The 26,816-nt window shown below is 35.8% G+C and overlaps 1 protein-coding gene across 2 annotated transcripts in view; it reads left to right on the top strand.

Annotated features, from left to right (window-relative positions):
- Window positions 1-19,113: 19,113 nt before the first annotated feature.
- Fign (fidgetin, microtubule severing factor) overlaps window positions 19,114-26,816 on the top strand; it is a 125,434-nt gene continuing 117,731 nt past the window's right edge. The window contains exons 1-2 of one of the 2 annotated variants that reach the window (XM_048345318.1): window positions 19,116-19,445; window positions 20,264-20,433. In XM_048345318.1, the coding sequence (XP_048201275.1) occupies window positions 20,409-20,433 (25 nt within the window). In that variant the 5' untranslated portion in view covers window positions 19,116-19,445; window positions 20,264-20,408. Of the gene's footprint in view, window positions 19,446-20,263; window positions 20,434-26,816 lie in introns of both variants that reach the window. The other variant, XM_048345320.1, reaches the window with a different exon arrangement.

Consider the following 26,816-nt stretch of genomic DNA (forward strand, 5'->3'; position numbering starts at 1 on the left):
TCACTGCTCAGGTTGTGTGAACAAATTGGTCATATTTCATTCTTTTTGATTTTGTTGTTATGCTTTCCTGAGGGGACCCTTAGTGGTACAAAAAGACAACTGATATGTCAAACCAGACAGTAAATTGATATGTGATGTCAATTCCATTTAAACCATCCTGTACTGGAATAATTTTAATGTAATTTATTTTTATACCCTTTGTAAGAACACTTCAACAGCAATTAATCAGTACTATTTCACTTTCAGCATACTTAAATTTTCCTTTAAATTTAAGAAGCTAACAGGAACCTAATAATTAATATCACTTTGTTCTTCAATCTAATTAATTCCCTGAAAGGAATACTGTACTGTATCAATATGAATTTCAACCTATTACCCTACTGAATATATATTTTTGTAAAATTGTTGTTAAAAATGTTAAGGGATGTTAATGAATTTGGAGAATTAATTTCATTCAAACATAATCACCATTTGGATTTCTTTGTCTCAGATTAAAAAATTAGTGTATCAGATAAAAATTAAACAGAGATGAACTGAAAATATGGGTTTTCTTCACTTTTGTCCATTCCAAATATGAGCATTTCATAAAATTGAAGCAAAGCAATATAGTTAAATTGGCATAATAACTAAAATAAGAAAAATTTTGGAAGGCAGTAAATGGCAAGGAGATCCTGATGTGATAAGAACGTTTTTATTGTTGTTTGAACACTGGAGAGCATATTGAGTTTCATACTAAAATGAGCTATACTAACAACAAGAAATCACTTTTTAAAATAATGACATACATACAGAACTTTGTGGAGGAGACTATTGGTTTTATTTTTCCTTTCTTCTCACCCACTCAATGTACATAGTCCTGGCTCCTGGGAAGAAAAGAAAGGGACTCATCAAGCTTAGAATAAGCACTCAACCGTTATCTCAAAGACAGATAAGAAGCTAGGACCAAACCCTCTCAACTTAGGTTGGATAGGTATGAGGAACCCATCTCACACTTTGTATCCTTCTGCACATATGAAGGACGCAAGCTGTGCAATTGTACCCTGCTTGTCTATATTAATATATTGAGTAAATTATAGTATTAACAAAAATGTAAGAAGTTCTTTCTGATTTCTCTTCTGTTTTTCACATGATTCTTTTTTTAACTTTATTTTAGTACAAGTCAAATGGGGAAATGTCAGAGGTCTCTAGGAACCAAAGATTAAAGCCAATATGAAGCAAATGGTGAGCAAATACATGGTCAACTGGCACTGACCTTGCTAGGTAGCCATTCTAAATAATTTACACTCATAATTTTATTTGGGGACCTAGGTGATCTAGATCAGCTGTTCACAATCCCAAAGATCACTTAAAAGATTCTCAGTTCTGGTTTTTTGTTGGGTAACACAGATGAGATTTTTAAATTGTCCCACTAGTTGTTTGCCCAAAGGAAGATCTATTTCATGGAGATCTAGCTTTCTCCAGTAGAGGAAAAAAATTTTAATTTTGATAAGAGCTTATTATTAACCACTCAGTGGCAAGAACTTTCAATGCTCAAACTGTAATCTTCACATTTTTACTTCATAATTACAATCAACAATAAAAATTTAGCTGTGCAACTGCCAATTCAATACAAAACAAAATTTTCATGAAGCACTTTCTTAAACAATGCTACATTTCATTTGCACAATAAGTCTGTGAATCTCTCTCTCTCTCTCTCTCTCTCTCTCTCTCTCTCTCTCTCTGTCTCTCTCCCTCTCTCCCTCTATCTCTCTCTTTGTTGATGGTACCGGGATTTGAATTTAGGGCCACACATTTGCTATGTTGGCATTCTACCACTTTTACTCATTATTTTGGAGGTAGAAACTAACAAACTTTGTTGCCCAGATTGACTTTGTGTTGTGATCCTCCAGATTTCAGCCTTCTGATTATCTAGAGTTGGCAAGCATGAACCATTAGTGCCTGGCTTGGTTCTATGTTTTTGTAAGAAAAATTTCCATATAAATATGACATCCTTTGGTAATATGAAGATGAGGAGAGTGCTCATCTCTAGTAGATTAGTGTACTGCCTGTCATCTGAGAAGACTGTGTGTACCAATGCTCTCTCCAGGAAAACTTCAATCTCAAAAGCAGCAATAATTTGCCATACATTTTTAGATTCTAACTCAAGAATAATACACAACCCCATTTCCTGGCATTCCTCATGTCCATCTGCTAGCATGGCATTATGCCCATTCACAAGGTAATAAGACAATTTCAGGAATGAACAGCTGCCAAGCATACCTAGGCTTAGAGTGCTAACCTGCAAAATGAAGTAAGTAGATTTTCTTTTTCTCCAATAAGCAGAACTCTGAGTCAGAACCACCAAACAGTGCCTTGCATCTTTTCCATTAGGTGATATCACTTCAGTTACCATAGGATAGAATACACATAGGAGTGCATTTTTTACTAATGCATATCATGACTCCTTTCATTCTGTAGGTCACAAAGAAGAATTTGGGTACAATTCTACAAAATAAAATACAGGCAACTTTAGCCTGGCTGAAAGGCAGGCATCTGTTCTGTAGAGAAAGTGTTTGATAGAAATTTCCATTTTCCAGTATCAGGAAGCGTCATGCCTTTATTTATTTGTGACCTAGCAAATGTCCAATAGCACATGGCTCAAATAAGAAGGCTCAAGCACTGAGATGGGATCACATTTTCTACAGATGCAAATATACTACCTGTATTGATTCAAATTCCTGAAAGTGCAGTAAGGAAGTATGGTAAACACAAGTCTCCTCTGAATCACAGAAAGAACTCTATGATTAGAGTTGTTTATATGGTACCCTACTGGACTTGAATGATTTAGACCTGTTCCCTTCATAAATTTGTTTTTTGTGCCTATATTTGAGGTGAAATATTCTTTAAAGAATAATAGGAGTGATGAGAGGATAAGCTAAAGGGTAAAAGGAAAAACAAAAGAAAAATCTAGAAGGGAAAGGATGAAAGGGCAATTCCATTGTATTACTATGCTGGAGAATTAATATTTTGATGGTAATGAGGTTAGAACCCAGGGCCTCATGTTTGCTAAGCAAGTACTCTGCCACTTGATCTAACATCCTCAGTCCTTATTTTCAGATAGCATCTCACATTTTATTACCAGGTGAGCTATCAACTGTGGTCCCTCTACTGGCCTCTTTCATGTAGCTGGAATTGTAGCCTTGTACCACCATGTGTGGCTTATTCTTAGACATAGAGTCTTGCTAACTTCCTTGCCCAAGCTGTCTTTTCAGGGTGATCTTCCTATAGCTGACACATCATTAATTATTATTGTCAATTTTTCACTAATTGTATAGAAAATTTTATTTGGACATTAATGGGAAATCAGTTTGCTCAATATTTATTTATAGAAATTTGTATCATTTTTCATTTTTATGTAAATACACATGTTATGGAGAAATATATGTATTATGTATTTGTGTTATATTTATTCATATTATATTTATATATCTATTTGTCAAAGACAAATATGTATCCACATACGTTATTATAAATGACACTCACAAATAAACACTTTAGAAATCAGATTCCATATTGCATCTACTGAATAGCATTCAATAGTCCTGTATAACAATGTATTTTCTCTTTTCCAAATTTAGAAAGGATAAGTTAAAGTAATATGTTTTATAATAAAATATTTTAAGCATGCATATATATGCACATATATGTGTACATATAGTTATGTGTACATATATGTACATATATGTATATATTTGTATACACATATTCAAATATATGTGTGTAGATAGATAGATAGATAGAGAGAGAGAGAGAGAGAGAGAGAGAGAGAGATGCTGAACACGGTGATTTGTGCCTGGAATTCCAGAATCCAGGAAGCAATGGCAATGTGATTGTGAGTTCTAGTTCATCCTGGGTTATATAAGGAGTTCCTACTTCAAACAACAACACACACACACACACACACACACACACAATGTAGTAGTTGGTATATGTAATAAAATGCAATGTCCCTTGTGCTAAATTGTGTTTGACTACATTTGCAAACAACAATGTATCCCTTGGTTTAATATTCACTGAGTAATCATTTATTGAACACCACCATACTCATAATTAAGGCTCATCCTCCTATAAAAATAACTGGAATTATATCAACATTAACTTTTTACTAGTTAAAATAATTTTATTTTCAATTACTTATATTAAGTAACAGAACCTGGAGGATAGGTTCATTCTCAGATCAGGTGAAGAGAAACAGTAAGTTTTGGGAAGAAGGGGACATAATTTTAGTTTTCTTCCAGAAAAATTTAGTCTGCTTTTCAGGAAAATAGATTCACCTTTTCTCTTCTCTCTCTGATGTCTATATTCAACTAAGAACAACGAGTATCTAGACAAGAAGGATAAGAGGGAGGGTTGGTAGAATAGCAAAAACAATCCTAAGCAGAAAGAACAGTGCCGGAGGAATTACAATACCCAACTTCAAGCTGTATTATAAAGCTATAGTAATAAAAACAGCTTGGTATTGGCACCGAAACAGGCCTGAAGACCAATGGAACAGAATTGAAGACCCATAAATGAACCCACAGAACTACGCCTACTTAATCTTTGATAAAGGAACTAAAACAATAGTTTGGAAGAAAGATAGCCTCTTTAACAAATGGTGCTGGCAAAACTGGCTCAACACATGCAACAAACTAAAACCAGATCCTTATATATCACCCTGCACCAAAATCAATTCCAAATGGATTAAAGACCTCAAAATCAAAACAGACACCCTGAAAACACTAAAGGAAGGAGTAGGAGAAACACTTGGGCTCCTTGGCACAGGACGGAACTTCCTTAACAAAGACCCAGAAATGCTACAAATCAAAGAAAGGTTGGACAAATGGGACTGCATCAAACTGCAGAGCTTCTGCAGGTCAAAGGACATGGCTCGCAAGATAAACAGAAAGCCCACAGATTGGGAGAATATCTTTACCAGCCATTCAACGGACAAAGGCCTCATATCTAAAATATATGCAAAACTAAAAAAAAAAATGACCTTCCTCCAAAACAAAACTGCAAAGAACCAATAGCCCCCTCATCAAGTGGGCTAAAGACTTACAAAGAGACTTCTCTGATGAGGAAATGAGAATGGCCAAGAGACATATGAAAAAGTGCTCTACATCACTGGCCATAAAATAAATGCAAATCAAAACAACATTGAGATTCCATCTCACCCCAGTAAGAATGTCATATATCAAGAAAACTAACAATAACAATTGTTGGAGGGGATGTGGCCAAAAGGGAACCCTACTTCATTGTTGGTGGGAATGTAAACTGGTTCAGCCACTCTGGCAAGCAGTATGGAGATTCCTCAGAAGGCTAAATGCAGAACTCCCCTAAGACCCAGAGCCCCACTTTTGGGTATCTATCCAAAAGACCACAAACAAAATCACAGTAATGCTACCAGCACAACAATGTTCATCGCAGCACAATTTGTCATAGCTAGAATCTGGAACCAACCCAGATGCCCCTCAGTAGACAATGGATCAGGAAAATGTGGTACATATACACAATGGAATTTTATGCCTCTATCAGAAAGAATGACATTGCCCCATTTGTAAGGAAATGGAAGGACTTGGAAAAAATTATACTAAGTGAAGTGAGCCAGACCCAAAGAAACATGGACTCTATGATTTCCCTAATTGGGAATAATTAGTACAGGTTTAGGCAAGTCATAACAGAGGATCACAAGAGCCCAATAGCTATACCCTTATGAACACCTAAGATGATGCTTAGTGAAATGAGCTCCATGTTATGGAAACGATTGTTATATCACAGTTGTAACTACTTTCAATGTCCCATGTGTATCTGTAGCTTCTATTATTGATGATGTTCTTGTATCACCGTCCTGTGGTTGTACCTACACTATCTCTGTAATCTTATCTGAGTATATTGGAAACCGTCTATACTGGTATTAGAACTAGGAAATTGAAAGGGAATACCAAAATTGAGAGACACAGGGTAAAAAAAGACAAACAACTACAAAAGCAATACTTGTAAAACTGTTCGGTGTAAATGAACTGAACACCCCATGGGGGGAAAGGGAAAGGGAGAGGAGGGAGGGGGGTATGAGGGACAAGGTAACAAACAGTACAAGAAATGTATCCAATGCCTAACGTATGAAACTGTAACCTCTCTGTACATACGTTTGATAATAAAAATTTGAAAAAAAAAAGAAGGAGGCTTGGATTAAGGACAAAAAATAATACAAACAGATTCTTGTTACTTGAAAATTTGATATGTAATTTTCATATGAGGAAAATGATGACAGGACAAGTAGTTAAATTTACCCTATAACTTTATAATACAGCTTGAAGTTGGGTATTGTAATTCCTCCAGCACTGTTCTTTCTGCTTAGGATTGTTTTTGCTATTCTACCAAGCCTCCCTCTTATCCTTCTTGTCTAGATATTCACTGTTCTTAGTTGAATATAGACATCAAAGAGAGAAGAGAAAAGGTGAATCTATTTTTCTGAAAAGCAGACTAAAATTTTCTGGAAGGAAACTAAAATTATGTCCCCTTCTTCCCAAAGATAAATTAAAATCTGATTCCATTGGTTTCAAATAGAATCTGTCAACTTTTAATGATATCGACAGAGAATGTTTAAAGACATGTTTGAGAAATGTTGCTTATATTAAAAATATAACTCTTCCAGTATTATCACTTTTTTTTTGTAAAAGTTTAGTTCTGCAATTCCATTTTGTTTTGGAACAGAATGAGATATGTCCATGCTTCTAATGTATATCAAAATTAGCAAAGATCTCAAAAACACCCTATGAATTTGTATATGTTTTATAATGTGTCATATATATATATATATAATTCTGCTCCAATTTTAAACTCATACCCAAACAAATTCCACACCACTTATCACTATTTTCTGATAATGATGAGTATGGTTTAAGATAATACAAGTTTAGGAAAAATGAAAAAGAGAAATGAAAGTAGAAGGGGGAGCAGGAATATTATCTATGAAAAGGTTAGGTCAGCATCAATGTGTATTTTTAAACTTTAAGTTGAACTAGTTATGAAAAATTCATATAGCTTGAATCCTTTGTTCAGATAATTCAGTGATAAGAATGAAAATTAGATATTTTGTCTTACTATTTTTCTACCCCATCAATCTAATAAGGGGTTAACATTTCATAGAAACATACTCAAAGCCTGCCAGCTTAACAGAACAATAAACAAGAACTCCATTGCACAGTGTTTCAGCTTGGCTTTACAGCATGAACAAGTAACTCCAAATCTAATTACGATGGGAAATTTTGCCTGAACAAGTCTGCAAAGTACTGAGCAATTTTCTAGCAGTCAGGACACTGATTCTAACTATGTCTTTACAAGAAAATTCAGAATGGAATATTGTGCACAAACACTTGTAGAAGTAAAGGCAACAAGAGATAGTTATAATAAAGTTTTAAAAAAAAACAGAAAAAGTAAAAAGTACAAGGACTTCAGAGCAAAATGGAACTGAAGAGAATTCTTCACTCTGAACTTCAGTATTTTTCTCTTTGGAACATATTATTTATCATCTTTGAAACTCAGATTTTCTTGCCTGAAATTATAGTTGATATTATCCAATTATGTGAAGGTAGGTTAAAAAAAACCTAACTTACAACACATTCTAGATTGTTCATTAGTAAAGGATATTCAAAATAATAAATAAAAAATCAGCACTAAAATAATCAGCAGAAAATAGAAGGAGAAACCACAGTGCAGACATTTGTTTTTCTCTTGCACTGTGCTCTGAAACTGAAATCTTATCCAGTTGGTTCTAACTGCTATGCTGGCTAAATGTGTGAGAACAATTAGTACTTGGATATTTTTCTAAAAGTATTTGAAATATATTTCTCTGAAGACTTCTTTCAGTTGAGTATATTAGTATGATAGTGTATCAGGATAGTATTTTAAGATACTTGCTGGTTTTCTTTTGGACATAAAACATGATATTCTTTGCATCAATTACTCTTACCAAGTTATTTCAAATGAAAATTATTCATGTAAGGAGGGAAAAAAAATCTAAATTTGGAGTTTTAATTAAAATAATCTAAACAACCAATCCTGAAGAGCAAATCAAATAATAGCAACACATTTTGACCAAAAAAATTTCAAAAGCATTATAAAAAGCCTTTGGAGGTAGAGAAGAGTTTATATATAAATAATAGCATTTACAAGGTGAAGTAAACTGTGATTTTGCCAAGGCAGAAGAATATTAAAAAATGCATCTAGGTCAGAGGTAGAAGCAGGAATGGAGATAGTGGTAGAAGAGAGTGGTGGAAAGAGAAGGCCAGAATGTGGCTTTGCCGCCGTAGGATCTCTTCTTTACCACTAATCTTTTCTTCTTAAAGAAAGAATTAGTTTTACTTATGGTGCAACTTTGAAATAGTAGCAATGAGTAAATTAGACACCTATAGGACTAAATCTGAAGATAAACTCTGCTAGAGTAGATACCAAGTATGGTGTGAGAAAATATCAAAAACAAAATTAGAAAGCCTGTAAGAGAGATGGAGAAGGGTCGGATGGATCAGAAATTTTAAAAAGTATGTGTTACATGGACCAAAGACAAGTTCATCAGGTATATCTAAAACCACTAAGACTCAGTAAAGTAAAAGTTGGTGAAGACCTAATATGTGTGTGGACTGCCAGCTTTGTCTCTCAAACCAGGGTCTAGAAATATCATCAAAAGAGAGAGAAAGAGAGAGGGGGGGAGAAGAAGGAAAAGGCAACAGAGAAGATAGACAAGGAGAAAGAGATTTCTAAAACGACTGCGAATATCTCCTAAAGAGATTGAATGATTGCCTCAAATAAGCTTGAAGTTTGAGACTAAATTAATTTTTGCTAAAATAATAGAAGTGATGGTAAAAGGTCCATGTGCTCAGTAGTGTTTTCTTATGTTTTGTTGTCCTTAAAACATCCATTCTAACACCAAAACAGTACCAATCTTGTGAGATATTGCAGTGATAAGGTAGATACATGCATGCCATGCCCACTGGAGACTACACATCAAGAATAGTTTTGGAAAAAGAGAAATAATTTTCTCTGGCAGCAGAAACACAATGGCCTTCATTACATAGTGTCAGACAAAAGCACAATGTTGAACTTTTCAGCTTTAAAATGTAAAGTTATAGTATTTGTAAGAATTATTTCATTATTAAATCTATCTTTGTAGGAAGGTATTTCTTAAAGTTGAAGCCATGTTTCAAACACTTTCATTTCTTCACTATTTATTTTAATATCCCCCCTTTCCACATCTACTGAAAGAGAATAGTTGGGAAAATTCTATAAAATTATTTGATGATAAAGATATCCTATTTTCATCACCACTCATCCTTTGGCACCATCGTAAAATTTAATATTATTATAAGTAAAGTTAATTCTTCCATTGAAAACAATCAGATTCAGTGACTAACCTTGTTTACATGGCTCTATGTTTCACTTGCTTTCTGTGACAGCAGTGTTCATTCCAAAGTCTCTCTGATGCATTTGTCTTTGTATACCCTCCAGTCTCCAAGGCAGTAAAATGGACAGTTAACTGACAAAGCAGATTTAAATGATTTCCCTTTATTTGTTTATACTCTAGCTAACTTATCTTTATCCATTCATTCAGTCATTCTTCAGATATTTGGTAAGCATCAGACCTAAGCCATATATACATAATATTTTTTTAAGTTGGCATAAATCTTCTTATGTTGTTATCATATAGCCTATCATATCTCTAAGTTACTTGGATTAAAATGTTCAAATGTTTTAATCGAGTTAGAGAATAACAATTTACATATCTCAACATCCTGAGTACTTCTCAGGATGATAACTTAATGTCTGTGCTATGAATGGTTGAGACATAGGACAGGGCTAGGTGCCAGTAATTCATGCCCATAACACTAGCTATAGGCTGAGATCAGAGGCTTCATGTCTGAAGCTAGCTCAGGCAGAAAAGTCCAGGAGACTCCATCTCCAATTGAACAATAAAAATTATATAGTAGGGGTATGGCTCAAGTGGTAAAGCACCAGTGTGACCAAGCCAGCAAGAACACAAAACCCCAGGTTCAAGACCATGTTACTAGCACAAAAATAACTTCTCTAAATAAGATAAAAATTAAATCATTAATTTAACAGCACATAACCAGACAGCTCAGATACAAGTATGGGAATTATAATGGCATTTGTGGTTCACATAGAGGCTGTGCTACACAATCATTTCATTTATGCAATGTAGCATTTCCACAGTCATTTCTCATAGCAGCCATGATAGGAAGTGGTTCCTGGTTTGGGAGAGAGCAGTGGCCCCACACAGGCATTTTGTAAACTTCTTTACCATTACCAGCATTCTGTTTCTCCTAATCCCATACATTTTTGTATGTTTATCATTAGGTGAACCTTTCCCAGAATAGAACATGATTTATGGTTCAACTAAGGTAGTCTCAATAGTCTGACTCCCCCTGCCAGCCATGGTTTCAGTCCAAAAATGTGATCTGATAAAGGTAACAGTAAATCCCCCAATGGCTTCCGGGAAAGGTTTTCTATTAAAAAACAAAACAAAACCAAAACACATAAAGTGCACAGCCCTCCACTTCTCTTGCTATAATCTTGCTTTATATGACATGTGAAGCAATTGTACTCATAATGAGAAACAGATATCACCAAAACTTACAAGACTGTGAAGCAGAAACTCAAAATCTGTCCTACAAATCTCCATTGAGAGATAATGTGTCTGATAGTTCTCCAGCAAGTACTGCTGGTTGTCCTTTCTCTCATTTGCAATCAGAAACATCCTAAACAAAATATGAATTTGGTCCTTCTACTTATCAATATGCAAACAGGATAAAAAGACTGAAAGTTCTTGTCAGTGATAGAGAAGTGCAAACTAATACAATGGCTATTCCAACCAGTTTCTCCATGGTAATTACAAAAGATATAGCTAAAATTCTGTATTTAAAATTACTGCCAGATTTGAATTCTTAATAAATGTGTAGGCTGTGACAGTTTGGTTTCCAGTACTTATTTGATCTGCATAATAATGCCATGTGTAGTCAAAAGTTCTTTACTTTTCTGTGCCTGTGTAACTCAATTCTTTCCAGTGTTCTCTTCACCTAGATAGCTGGGAATCTGATTGTTCTGCAAGGAATACATCTACTCAAAAATGATGGATCATATTTATGATAAATACCAAACTGTAGCCCGGAGTTTTCCTATGTATTACCAGTTTAGCCTTGCCAACTTTTTTTTTTTGTTTTTTTTTTTTTTGTTTTTGTTTTTTGTTTTGCCAGTCCTGGGCCTTGGACTCAGGGCCTGAGCACTGTCCCTGGCTTCTTCCCGCTCAAGGCTAGCACTCTGCCACTTGAGCCACAGCGCCGCTTCTGGCCATTTTCTGTATATGTGGTGCTGGGGAATCGAACCTAGGGCCTCGTGTATCCGAGGCAGGCACTCTTGCCACTATAGCCTTGCCAACTTTTAAAAATTAAAATAATGATATTAGCAAACACATTGCAAGCCAGTGTTGTAGATTTCAGACAAATGATATTTACACATATTTGTGTCTATTCTGTATATCATGCTAATGAGAAGCATGTCTAATGCAACAATCTGTTTTGATATTGTACTTCATTTGGTAGTTGTTTTTCTTATCTATTGCTCCCTAAAAGGTGACAATGTAAAAAAAAAGAGGACTGTTCAGTCATAATGTTCAAGTTAACCAAGACATCAGGTCACTTGATAATAGTCAACCAGGCAGGGGTCCCAGGTAGGGGATCTTTTATTAATGTTCTGTGTATCCTCAGTCCTATGATGATTATGAAGTATGGTGTAGCATCTGTGTATTAGCAAGATGAAGAAAGGAAAAGATGAATAAAAATAGGAAAGAAAATAAAATACTGAAAGTTCTCAGAAGGAGAATTTTATTTTTCTTCTTTTAATTTAAAGAAAGTGCCTTGTCTTGTGGCCCTAAGGAGAAAAGCACAGGAACAAGGCTGCTTTTGTACTCTATTAAGGTTGAGATTAAAGTCCCCACTGATAAACTGAACATTCTTTAAAAGTGACCAGAAGCAAACAATGTCTGTTTGCTGCTACTTTATTACAAAGACACCACTGAGAATAGCTAAGAATATACTATTTGATCTTTAACAGGTTGACCAAATGATTGCAGTTGGCTCCAGTATAGAAGATGCTTTCTGCAAATTATTATTTCTGGTTATAAAACCTTTATAATATCTCAGAATGAATTATGTATGTATTTCATGTTTTCTTTTCTGTTATCAGCCTTGATGTTCTCATTTCAAGTTTCACCCTAGCCTCCTAATAATGCAATATTGAGGCCATTCAGACACTAATTATGCCTCCGTGGCTTTTTTGAAATGACTAAATCAGCATCGGTTCTATAATTATCATTAGCAAGTTTGTATCAGTGGCTCATATCACTTGAAAAGCTCAACTTAAATGATTTGTGAATGTACTCATCTAATACATTGAATGCTCTCTATAGATACAAACAGGTGCTTGCATATTGCTTTATGTAAAACAGAAAGTCTGAACATGAAGATTGTAGGAAATATAGTTGCAATTCAATATTAAGACATTATTTCCATAGCTTGAAATATTAAGTCATACTGAGACATCCGAGATACCTGTGCTTTGAAAGCTCAGTTGGGGTGAGCAGTGTAAGAAAATAGAAAACTATTACTCATACTTAAAGCTAGACCTGATGTTTTCCTCATTTTTAGAATGTTCAAATAAGAATCCAGCAAGGATGATTGACAGGAAGAAGTATCCAAATGCAATTCCTCTGTATTTTCATTGTCTGTGTTCTTGAATTATTGATATTGCCAGTAGTCATTTGCCATGAAAACAAATCAAGGTATATATGGTAAGCACTTCCTTGAATGAAACACTTTTATATGTTAAAAATATTTACAATATACCATTCTTGTAATTAAACAAAATGACAAAATGGTAGGGGAAATAGCTGCAGTAACATAAGGTGATAGTACAAATCATATCTTCAATTCTGTGAATAAATGGATAGATGCTGAATGGAAAAATACTACAGAGGGAAAAGAGAAAGAAGCAGGAAAAGAAGGCACTGAGAGAAGCTATGAAGATTTCTTTGTATCACTTACAAGGGAAAGTCTCACCTCAAACCAGAAAAACCTGATAAGAATTTCTGAAATAAGCTCTTTTCAGGAAGAGTAGAAAATACAGGAAAAGATAAGCCATTGTGTTTCCCAGTAGCAATTGTGTGTGTTTGTTTGTATGTGTGTGTGAGTGTGTGTGTGTGTGTGTGTGTGTGTACCACACATACATATTCTTCACCATCTTATAGTCGGTCCTTCTTTTGTATGAAAAAAAAATCTTGTGCCAGACTGTAGTATTTTATGACCTACATTATTACCCTCTGGGTAGTGAAATGATGGTGCCAAACTAATTATTGCTTTGTCTAATTTTAAATCCAGGTCTATGGAGATTAACAGCTTGCACATTAATTCAAAGCACCAATAGCCCACCTAACCCAATGCTGTTCTCTATGAATTAAAAAACCCTGTTTAAGAAACTTTAATATACTTTAAATGAAGGTGATGTGCATCAATACTTTTATTCAGTGCATAAAAACCAAATTATCTTTGCTTATTTTGCTTGCTCAATTATACTACAAGAAGGAACTTTTCCTCTTTATCCATTACTTCTCTTGAAAAAAAGTATCTTTTGAATTCAAGGCATATCCTGAGTAGCACTAATTGATCACTGGTGGTCAGAGAGAGAGTGGGAAATAATGAATAGACAGACCACATCCAAATTGAGAAAAATTTCAATTCTAATATATTGTCTCTTTTTATATCTTTGACATTAAATGAATGCCTTTAAATATACTGACATTTTGTAATACTACAAAATGAATGTGAAGCATTGATCAATTGATACAAATAGACCATCTATAACAAAGGCCAAGGAGCATATCACCAAACACTACAAGAAAGATTGACAGTTTGAGGGAAGAAAAAAATGATAGACGACTGCAATAACTTCCCAGCTGTTCTCGCCATTTCCAGTTCTGTTAACTCTATCTTCCTAAAGCAGGGGTCGGCCCAAATAAATCTCTTGCTTACAAAATTTCCAGAATTTCCTGTTACCTTCTTACTGAAATATAAACCTTTCAGTTAGGAGCTCCAATATACTTCCTAGTACATGTCCAGTTGTGATTTCCATTCTGCACCAGTGACAAGAAGCTTCCACTGAACAAGGATATCTGCTCTTTCACACACAGTCCCACCACTTCCTTTTCCTTCTGCTCTGCAGGACGGATTTACCCAGTGAACATTTATTTACAATTGCCATTACTAACTAAAACACTGGGGGATGGAAAACAAAGATGGAAGACTGTCTACCCTCAAGAAGCATCCAGTGGAATAGTCAAACAGAGATATTTTCTAAATGATGTGAAAGACAGAAAGAGAAGCAGTGAAGAGAGGCCAGGGAAAAGATACTTACATTTACCTTATGAAAGCTAGGGTTTGTTCTTGAAAGAGTTAAGTGTTGAAAGACTTAATCAGAGAGTTAGCCTTCAGAAGAGGGAGAAATGTCACTTTATGCATATGCACAATGACTAAAGCAACAGAGAGAGAGAGACAGAGAGACAGAGAGAGACAGAGACAGAGACAGACAGAGAGACAGAGAAACAGACAGAAAGAGAGTTGTGTATGCAAACTACAAGTCATTTGTGCATTGGAAGATAAAGACTTAGATTGCCAGTTCTCAAATGGTTGCCTTCTCTCTGGGAAAAAACAACAACTATATTTTCCCAGATAGAAATCTTTTGTAAGTATACTTATAACAGTCATATTGAGCTATATTTACCTGGCTTTATCCATAAAATGGTAAGGTCAGTTTTCTTTAAACTTCTACAGATTTTAACAATGCTTTGAACCACAATAAGTATTTAGTATGAGTTTTCTGAATGAAATCAAGAACGCCGCATAATCAGGCAGAAGTTACACCAAATATAAATACTAAAAATGTAATTGATGTGAATGAAAAGTACAATCATTATATTACTAGAAGGAAATATTTGTGTTTTCTTAGAAAATATCTTAGATGATCCTATCACAGAATTTTGCAATTCAGTGACACCACTTTAATGGTATTAGATATGCATGGACCCTCCTTACACTCTTTCACTGTAGCTGCATTGAAGTGTAATTCTGAACAACTTGAGTAATTTTGTTCCATAAGGCCGAGATCTTTCCATACTTTTAAAGGGAATTTCTTATGTAGACTTAGTTAAATTGAAGTGAAAATGAAGATCCTTGAACTTCAATCTTATGGAAGCATAAAAAACTATGGCACCATTAGTTTTCAATGTTGTATTATGAAAATGGGTTGTATTGTAAAAACATGGTCTAGATACCAAAAATAGCTTGCAAGTCCTACATTTTAATAGTAAATATTATCTGTTTGAAGTTTCACTGAACTATTTCATACTTATTCTTAAACTAAAAATATAGTATTTAAAAATACAAATGAACTGAATTGTATTTAGCATAACAGCCCTCCAAACATGCCTTTCTCTGTAAAGCAATGTGTTACTCCCATCTTCTCTTATGTTTTCTTCCTTCTGTGTTCATCTCTTTCCCAACCTGTCACACAGGAAAAGTTCTCTGTCCACTCAGCTTTGCTCCCCTTGTCCCTCATCTAGTGCAGGCAAGCAGATGATCGTCTACAAAAATCACATTCAATGTCACCATCCTTATTTTCTTTTTCCCCCACGTATGTTGTTCCTTATGCTATCCTTAGACTAAGAACAATACAAAAAGTAGAATATTTTCTCTGAATTAGCTTGAGAGGAATGCATGCAAATTCTCACATATTTGTCACACAGGTAGCACAGCTCTGAAGGAAATAACAAGGTTGATTTTTCTCCTAATTTTATTGAAAAGCTTAAAACAGATTATACTGTGTTTCAGAAATGCATATATTGTTCAAAATAGAATTCAATATGCCTTAATCTTTCTAACTTTTTTTAAAAGAAGGCAATATTAGAAGGGAGATAAGTTCAAAGTAACTAATGCAATGGGAAAAAAGAATCAAATCTGTTCTCCTATTAGCTGTTTGCTTGATTAGAGATCAACTGTCTTTACATGTTGGATTTCTATTTCTCATGCCTCCATAAGGAAAGTTTTATCAAATACAATGAGGGATGCAGGTACACCAGAATGTTTCCTTTGAATAAAACCTAAATCCAGATAGAACATTGTCCCCTTTAGAATTCTCTTTAATCATGCCTCATTGTGAAAGATTGTTATACCAAAAGAACCAAAACTGTGAATATTGCAAACAAAGAAATAAATCCCTGTTTAAAAAAAAAAAAACAGTCCAATGTTGCTTTGCTTAAAATAATTGAAGAACAGCAACTCTTTGATACATAAAATTAAAAAAAAACACATTAAAGTGTAGTGGAAACTTTCTGTGGGCCTTACTAGTCATGGAAATCCCATAATGTATATTCCATTATATAAACCTCTCCCTCCCTCCTATTTGTAATTTTGATAAATTTAAAATTCTGTGTAAATACATACTGTATTGTTTCAAACAATTTTTCCTCCTTGTGGCTCCACATATAATTATATTCCTTGGTATGTTGAACAATGGAATCTGTACCCCTTCAAATGGACATATAAGATAATTACAAACAACTACTGGTTGTTATCTGTTAATAAGCTCTTCGTAAGTACACATTTTCCTGTCCTATTAAAGAAAAGGTATTATATAACCTAGACATTGCAAGTGGATTAAGTTTATCATTACAATATATTGTTTTTATACTCAGAGGGTATTTGGTAGATGCATTTCATACACAAGGAACTGTAAATTCAGTTACAGGAATGTAGCCTTAAAGGTTGATGACTCACAAACTTTTTTTTTTTGAATTAACAAACAAGGAAAGAGGGGTTTTGCCTTAATTGCACAGAGCATCTACTGAGTCTCTAGAACTTTAGTTTGTCATTCCTCAAATGGGAAATAACTGAAATTAAGAGTTCTTCATAGTTTTTCTGGCCCAGGGATATTTTGCTACACTTACTTCTTCGTGGTGAAACCCAGTAAACAACTTTCATTAATAAAATTTTCAAAGCTGTCTTGTAACCTATAAAAAGGGTTCAATTCAGTGTTCTCTGTTACACGCGAATAAAGTTTCTGTTTTTTTTTTTAAATCAAAGCCTAGATTTTTGTTTTAATGCACAGAAAGGTCAAATTTATTCCAAATAGAAATCTCATTCCTGAGAAATAGTCAAAGATCTTTTCCTCCCTCTTTAAATCCTGCCATATAATATTATATATATATATATTTCTTTCTCATTGTTATCTAAATACATCTATTCTAATGTAAGAAAATCACACCAGGATTTCTGAGTATATAGTTGGTGTTTTTTAAGAGCTGCATTTCAGCCTGGGGAAAACTGCAGTGCAGTCTGTTAGAGCTACAGAAGAGAAGCAGAGGGAACTTCCAACAGTTAGGAGTAAAGCCTGTTTGAGAAACAACAAAATTTTCAGTTTCTAATCTTCAAAGGTAACATTTGCAGTTTGGTGGCCTCCTGGTGCAGTACATAATTCGCTTCTTTCATTCTTTCATAAAGCTTAGCTGAAATACAGCAGACTGGATGTCCACCAGGCCCAAGTATAAAGTCACCATTTATTTATTAAAGTCCTATTGAATGAAAATGAGAAATTATTACTCAACTCACAGGCTTTCTCATTACAGTTCCTAAAGAACTTGGCCGGGGCACATTATCTCGTAGACATCATGATCAAATATTATTGTTTGCTTTATTATCTCAGTTGGATGGTTGGCTAGTCTAGAATGAAATAGGTTGAAGACAACACTCTGAGCCTCGAAGTCTGAATGAGGTTCCCATTCAAATGATCCTGATTGTTGGGGGTGGGGCGGGGTGATTAGTAAACCAACTGAGCTTACACTGCATAGTAAGCGTCGGGACGCAGCACATTTACATCTAACAAGAGACCCCAGAAAACGTGTGTGTGTTTCTTAAACCTTATGTTCCGAACAAAAGGCTATCTCAGCAACAGACAATCAGCACGGCATAGCTCCCTGGGATGCGAGCAACACACTCAACTGCACATTTCATTCTTCCTCAGCTCCCAGCACTACAATGCCCCTACTCTCTTCTCACTCCTGGGTCCCCAGATTGCTCCATAGTGGGGGGCTGGGAAAGCAGAAGCCTAAGGTCTACGCCTGAACCAGCAGCCCGCACCGAGGGGCCACAGGGCAGGCGCTTGCTTTCCCCAGCCCGGGCCGCCTGGGGGAGGTAGGGAGGGGAGCGGGGAAGCCCGAGAGGGGACCGCACACCTAGACACTTAGGATTTTATTTAATCACAGGGAGGTGGGCAGGAGATATGGGTTCCTGCAGATTGCCCTCCCGAAGTTGTCTCTTCTTTCTTGGTAGATAAAGTCATTATTTCTGGCTGGTGCTGGTGGTGAGGAGGGGGCAGGGGTGAAGTCCCAGCTCTGGGCCAGATCCTGTCCTGTTCCGGGATCTGGAGAAGGGGCCGGGGAAGGGTGGGCCGGCCCGCAGCTGTCGAGAGAGCTGGGTAGAAGGGGGAACCCACAGGCCCGGGAGCGGCACGGCCGTGTCCCGGGCCCTCGAGGCTGGGTTTAGGTGGATGGGTGGGTGGATCGCAAGGGCGGGACGGTCACGCGTGGGAAGAAAAGCCCCCCACCGTTCCCCGCAGGCGGTGATCCCCGCTGCTCAGGCCGGGCGCCCCGAGAGAGAGCGCAGGGAGCGCCCTGGGTCCCGCGTGCGCAAGCATGACCTCGGGGCCCCCTCCGGGCCGCGCGAGCGCGTCGGAGAGGCTGGGCGGCCGCCGCGGCCCGGGCCGTGTAACCTGACCCGAGCGGCCGGCCGGCCGGCGCGGCGCGGCCATTGAGCCCTCCCTGCCCATGAATCTCCGGCGCGTCCCCGGCTGGCTCGCCGCTCGCCTCCCGCCTCCCTCCCGCGCTCCCCCTCCAGCTCCGCGGGCTCCGCGCGCCTCTCCCTCTCCCTCCCGGTGCTCCTGCTGCCCGTCTCTCTCCACGGCCCGCCTCTCGCCACTGCCTCCCGTCTGCTCTCGCTCTCGGCAGCCACCGTCTCTTTTCTCCCTCTCTCCTTTGAAAACTGATCTTTGGCTCTTAGTGTGAAAGTGATTTGAATTTGGCTCGGCGGCGCTCTGCGCCTGCGCTCAGCCTCTGGCATGCTGGCTCCTTCCAAGCAGCTGTTTTGGGTTTGAAATTCCAACATGGCAGAGGCTGCAGTCCGTCTTCCCTTCAAAAACTTGGAATGATTTCAAATCATAGGCACCTTCACTTAACCCTAGCTTCCATTCATCAGCAAACACATCGGATCGATGCTACGCTAACCCAGCGCGTTCTCACGACGCACCTTCAGGTAAGAGGAGCTTCTTAGTTGTTGGTTTTTTTTTTTTCTTTCTACCATCTGCTTAAATTTTTTGTTTTTGTTTTATTTTTTTAATAATATAAACCGACCCAAGACCCGTAATTTTAAAACAAAATCTTTGAGTTGTGCCGTAAACATGAAATTTGATTTGCAATTTGTTTTCTCTTCCGTACGCCAACCTGCTATCTAATATCTATCTCCCCTACAAAGTAACCCTGAAACACTATAATGCATTTTTCCCCCTTTTTGCTGCTTAATCACGGTAACAATAGTATGAGATTAAGAGTTCGCGGTTGTAAGAATCTCGGTTTTCCCTATAATGGGTTTACTGCTATCTTTTTTAAAAAACTTCAAAAATTAAAGGAAAAATAAGAAGAAAGCGGGCCCTAGGGTGGGGCTAGACTTTCTTCGGGAACTAACTTCTAAGTAAATAAGAAGTGTAAATAAGAATCTTGCACACACACAAAAAGTTGAGGCTAAATTACCATCTCGTGGCCCGGGGAACGAGAAAAATGTCAGAAGATCGGTTGCAGAAAAATGTAAGCATATCATCTTGGGGAGGGGGTTCAGCGTGGTGGGCGTATTGTTGGCGAGGACCGGGAGAGAAAGATGTATAATTTAATGGTATATACAATCCACTGATCCTATTACGGTCCTCCCCTGAGCTCTTGTTAGTTTCAATGGGAGTGAGTGAAATTGACATGGACTTGCATTCCTGGTCATGTGCTTTTTTTCCTTTCTTTCTTCTCCTGTGATCTGAGACCCCCTTTTTGTTGATGTTGCTTTCCCCCTTAATTATATGCATGTAGGTTAAATGAATACCTGACGAAAGGGCCCACGTTTCAAGGCAGTGACATTTGATAGCTGAGAGGAAAAGTGGCTTTAATGAAAAGCAACCTTTGGAATTCCTGCTTGTGAGAAATCCAATTCAGCTTTTTGTGCTGCCAGCAAGAAATGATCAGTAGCACCAGTGTTTATGGTATGTCAGTTTTGGAATTTACTTCCTTTGAATATAAATAGGAAAGAAAAATTAAATCGCATGATAAAAGCTTTGAAAACTGTTGGGCAATCAGATGCTCGCGATTGTCTAATTTCTTTTAAATATATATGCATTTATTTATGTTTATTTTAGTCTGTCACTATGCTTTTTTTTACCTGTGTTATCACTTGTTTAAATATTTCAATTTTGATTACTATATTACTTGAATCCACTTTTTATCAGTTTTAGCTGTAATCTTGAAGTTGCATGTTACTAGTAATGTACTTTTTAAAGGCTGAAGTCAAATGGTATGTAAATTAGTTAAACTCTGTGGGGTTCTTTTTGGGGAGTGGGTGGAGACGGGAGGAGGTGGGATGTGGGGAAAGATTGCTAACTAATGAAAGTATATATATATGTGTGTGTATATATACATATATGTATACACACAGGACTGGGTGAAATTTTTTTTTCTCAACCTTTGAATGCAATTTGACTATCAGGTTTCTTGATGATTGCACTTTGAGGAGTAATCTCTTCTTCTGTGTGGCATTTTGGGAGTGAATGAATAAAGGGTTTTTATGTGAAAATTACATATATACATGTATTTATATATACATGTATATGTTGATTGCTTGAAGTCTTTAATGTTTTGTAAAAAACAGAGGTCTCTTTTTTTTAAACCCTCTTGCCATTCACATGTCTGTCAGCACTTTTTTTACTTTTAACCTGTGACAGAATTAAATAATCAGACACTGAAATTGACTTCATTTGAAATCTCTTTCCTCTTTTTACAAAAGAAAAAAAAGTCAGTTAAATGGAGTGAGAGGAGGGGTTTTTTTCAATAGGTCTTGTGGCTGTGCTGTGTGTACACTTTGTGATATTCAATTAAGACTAAGAGGAAACAACAACAACCACAACAACCAAAACACGTTGAAGTATTTTGGTTAAGCAAAAGATATTTCCACTTTAAAGTATCTGCTGTTGTTGCTGTTGTTGTTGCATTTATTCTCACCATGAATGTCTCCTTAAAAAGAGTAAAGGAAGGAAAGCAAGAACTGAAAGAAAGAACAGAGGGGCAAAGCTGCCGGGCATCTGTAGTGTGGCCCTGGTCACTGCTTTCTCCTAACACAAATGTGAATAAGAGGAAAGGGACTTCCAAACCCGTAGTGGGACTCACACTTCTGCTTGGACTCTTGACTGTAGAACTACACACACCGCTCTTACATGATAGGAAGGATTTGATTGAATTTTGCATTTGGAACTTGTTGATTTTGGTGCGATCAATAAGAAGACTGTTTATTTTTGATGCACATAATTTGCCCTGAGAAATGTTTTAAGGAAGAGAGAGCACAGCTTTTTTTTTCTTTTTTTCTTTCTTTTCTTTTCTTTTCTTTTCTTTTTTTTTTTTTTTACCCTGGAGCTGTTGGAGCGAATGGGATTGCCAGATGGGCGATTTCCCTCTGTGATGTTAAAGCTGTAATATATATTCAGAGCAGATTGGACTGCTGCCTGTGATGAGGAGGATATTACATTTATAAATTTTAAATCGGAACTCAGACAATGTGCTGAGAGCAGAAATTGGATGGTTTGACTGTTCACCGTATTGATACTTAAATGTGATGTCTGGGTAGTAGTAATAATAATCATTGCAATCGTATGTAAAAAAAAAAAAACACTCCAGCATAGGCAGTCATGTAATTCATGACATTTAGCAGCAGATTTAAGTGTGTAAATTGCTAAATTGCTCCCCCCCTCCCATGTCTCTGTTTACTATTAAATAACAGTCACATAATTTATTTCTCTGTGTATTTGAATGCCTGGTGTACAAATGGTGTTCACAGGCATCTTGTTATCATACATTAGTATTTGAGGAGGGTATACATACATACACACATACACACACACAGACAGAGAAAGTAATTACTTATGTATTTGTGTAAAGTAGCATTAGTGGTTCCTATTTTCTGATCCTGTTACTCTGATTATTTTTAGATGTTGTTTGGTCTCCAATGTGTGGCCTAAAGGATCCAGAGCTACAAACCTAAAGGACTAGAAAGTGGGCAACTGCTCTCACTCTGGCAGCTCTGCTGTTGCAAATTAAAAGTGTGTTGTGGTCAGGAAATGAAAGCTACAATGTCTCTTTTGAACAAGTCGTTTATCAAGAGAAACATCTATCAGGGACTGCCTTGTCACATTGATCCTCTAAAAGTTAGGTCTGAGGTGGAAGCCGCTTTGATGTTTTTGATCCTAAATTTAATACAACAGAAAAAAAAGCAAACATATTTTGACCAGTATAGATTAAAAAAAAATGTTTTCTGGAACTAACAAGGTCTATTTATCAGTATAGTAGTATGTGTGAAGTTTTCTAGCCATCTCAGTGGAGAGGCTGAAGGAAAGATCCTAGGCTTTGTAAATTGGTAATTCCTCAAATATGCCTTTATAATGCCTCCAGTTGTGGTTGCTTCTTCATTAATACAGACATTTTGAGGATAGTTATTCAAAAGGACAATTACTTTAAAAGAACGTTTGGAAGAATAGAAAGACAATTTTTTTTCTTTATTTAAATTTTAGGGTTCTCTTTTTTTCTTTTTACTCCTGTTTCTTTATCTTATTAGCTTTACTATCAAATTAGCTTTATTTGGGGGGAAAGGCATTTTTTTTCCTCTAAAAACTGTGTCCTCAAACATGCCTGCACACATCATTTCTATTGTTTATCAATTGTTCCTGTGGATAGTTACAAATTACATGGACTCATAAGTGTTTTGGAATTTCAGCTTAAAAATAGAAGTATGTTAGATTAAACATGCCACATATTTCTGAGTACTGAATATGATGCATGCATTATTTAACATTTAAAAGGTATTGTTAGGAAAATCACCAACATAATTTTTTTTTCAGAAAGCATTTTGTAGTGAAAAGCAGTCTGCTTTATTTTGAGAGGCAAAGATAGGAAGAGAATAGAGTTTATGGAGACTTGGCTTAGACTGCTGGTAGCTACTTGTTAATTTCATGTAGGTCTGTTAAATAAGCAGGGAAGAGAGTGGTGGGAGTTTTGAGAAGTGAGTGCACTTGCTAATTAATCATGTCTGAAATGAAAGAATCATAGCAGTGTAATAAACTCTCATTGTCATTTTCCTGGTAAAGAGGAAGACTTCTGTTTGGAAGCTGTGCCTGTGAGTTGACTTGCTTTACTTTTTTCCCAGAAGGATAGTTTATGAGGTCTCTTTAGAGTTATTTCCATAAGCAGTTATTATTATAGTTCTTTCAAAACAAAATTCTTGACTCTACTGAATCTGTGAGATTTAAGAAACTATATCTACTGTTTTCTGAATAAAAACTAGATTTTTAAAAAGTTATATTTAGGATTCCTGCAGCCATGTTTCCAAGGCTATTTTCCTTTCATAAATAGAATATTATTATTGTTTTTGTTGTTATTTGTGTTAAGCAGGAACTTTGAAAATCACTTTGTAGGCAGGTACTTTTGATAGACATTCAAGAGAGCAGTAATTCCATTAACTGCATTTAGACAATAAACAATGTATCCAGAAGGAATATAAGAAGTTTTGTTTCCAAGAATCCATAGAGACCGTTTGTATTACTGTTTTCTAAGATAGTTTAAAATATAAGTCTTTTGAAAAGATAAGTGAATAATATCATTAGTGGTAAATTATTTTTCTCCCTAAGCTCTTGGAATTTAATATGTTGCTTTGATTTTTGCATGAGGGCCGATCTAGAAAGTTTGAATGTCTGCAGTGTTTTTTCAGAATTTTTATTTCAAGGTGAAGAGGAGCTTTGTTAATGCTCTCCTGTCAGTGTCAGTGTTTGGATGCCTTAAATGATTGCCTAATTAAGTAATCAATTTTAATTGTCCAAATCAGCCGAATTATTAGGTGTATTTGAAACAATTGCAGGTTTTACACTTTGAACTTTCTAGTTTGTTCTTAGAAGCTTGTTTTAATAGAAACACTTGCTATTTTAGCTTTGATCATGTATTATTGAGTACAAATTGCATCTGTTACTTTATAAAGTATTATGTCCATTGTTATAGAGTTAATACATGTAGTTATCAAGAATTTAAATTCATTTGTAAATTTTGGCTGGGAGAAATTTTTCTGTAGACAAGCTTAGAGATATTGACTAAATTACTGATTGATAAGACTTGATTAATCAGCATATATGCACTTCTCTCAGTCATTGACACATTAGAATAAACAAATAGCACTGAAAGGAGTGCAATTTGCTACTCAATTTATAAAACTGAATATGATGGCTTCTTTCTTTAGAGATATACAAAAGCTAATATTTATTAACAATTATAAAATTGGAAAATTATCTTGGGTTGTCACTTAAAAGACTGAAAGTCCAACAACAGTTGCACACATATGCACACAGGCTTTTAGCCTAATCATTGTTTATTTATTTATTAATTCATTCACTCATTCATTTGAATCTCTCTCTTTTGTTTAAAAGGCCAAAATAAATGGCATATATTTTTCATGGCTAGATTTTTGCCATTTTTCTTCCTATGTCTCTAATCTTGAATATTTGTTTTTAATTTTTTCATGTGACATGTAGTAGAAAATTCAAACAGAGCTTGGATATTTAAAATGTTGTCATTTCAAGAGCAGTTACAGTTGTGGGATACAGTTTACTAAGAGAAATGCAGGTAGTAGAAAGAGGGAATCGGCCAAGAAGATATTATCAACGTAAATTACACTGGCAAGTTTAAAGCAAATGGAAAGAAAGCAGGTGGATGTGCTAAGTTGCCTTTAGGCAACCAAATTACAGGTTCCTGTTCAGCTCTGTCTCATTGCAGTGCATCCCTCCTTACGGAACCTGTTGACAACACTAGCTTTAGCTGAGATTGAGGAGTCAAAAAAGAAAGATGGTCAGAAGTCATGAAAGCATGAGCTGCTATCATTTGGCATTTTCTGTTAATAATATTGACATATTTTATGCAACAAATCTGCTTGTTTTCTTGTTATTTGAATATTGACACTTCGTTTAACATTGCATATGGTGGACTGCTGTTTCAGAATATATCAGAAGCAGCCATTCTGAAGGAGAGTTTCAATTCAGATGTATTTTTGTTAAATACATGTATAAATGAATATGTTTGCTGATATTTTAGCTAGTATGACTTTCACAAAGCATCTATAATATCACTGTTTCCAATTATTTTTTAAAAACGGATACATATTAGAAGTAGAGTACATGATTTACTTTATGAAGCCCAAGGTTAACCTTTATTATCTTGTGTAATTCTGCTTAGGTATTTATATTCAGAAGTTGAGAAATTTGTTTTAGAAATTATTATTTTTGTGATCTTGAAAATTTGCTTAGGATTTTATTCTCACTTTCATAGGATGTATAATAGCCCCTTTGTAAATCAATTGTTAAGGCTCTATAATTTACAAACATATGGTTTACTATAAAGTTTAATTTTTTTCCTGAAAAATACAAAATTTGAAATGTCTGGAGGATCTTTGCTTGGTTGCTTTCCTATGGATTTGGATTTTGGGTGACAATTTCTATATTTTTATCCCACTGGCTTATATATCGTTGGCAAGAGAACAGATATTTTACTTTTATTTTCACTTCATTTTCTTTTACAAACTATACTTCATCCACTGAAAAAAGGCCTTATTTAATTTTCCTTATTCAAGTAAACTTTTCATTAGTTGGATGCTTTCAAAGATGAAAATTAAATGTTATACACATTTAAGTGTAAAACTCAAGAAAGAACAAGTGACCTCTACTTTCTTGCATTGATTCATAAGTAATTATTATACATAGAAACACTAATATTCAAAATAAAAATTTTAACTGTGAAAACATCATGGGATCCTGTATTTTAAAGTAAACTCTTTTTTAAAACTGTATTTTTTTTTTATTCTTTTCTTTTTTGGTACTGGAGATCGAGACTAGGACATTGCACTTGCTAGGCAAATGCATTGCCACAGAGCTACATTTATTCCTTTGACTTTTTACCACTGACAAATACTGTCACTTTCAATTGACACGATATGCCTAAGTTCTGAGGCCTGGCAAAGAAGTAAATCAAGAAGCATCCTTTTCAAAATTGTTAATAACTGCAAGAAAGTCACAACTGAACTTTCAACCAAATGCAAGCCTCTCCTGTGTGGGAATGCTCTGTGCCCACAGGTTGCTTAATTTTCCACCTGCAGTCTATTGTCAGACGTGAGCTTGGGTAAACCACTGGGTTCCTATGTGGAGACTGAGTACTTCATAGTTACTTCACATGCCTCTGCCTAAATAGATATTTATGGTTCCGATTTGGTGGAAAAAACACATCATTGGTTATATCTCCTGGTCTTTCTATCTTTGAATTAGTTCATCAAGTATTTGGTTTAATTTCATAT

The sequence above is a fragment of the Perognathus longimembris genome, chromosome 4 (genome assembly GCF_023159225.1).
Source record: "Perognathus longimembris pacificus isolate PPM17 chromosome 4, ASM2315922v1, whole genome shotgun sequence".
In the NCBI taxonomy this organism is placed as follows: Eukaryota; Metazoa; Chordata; class Mammalia; order Rodentia; family Heteromyidae; genus Perognathus; species Perognathus longimembris.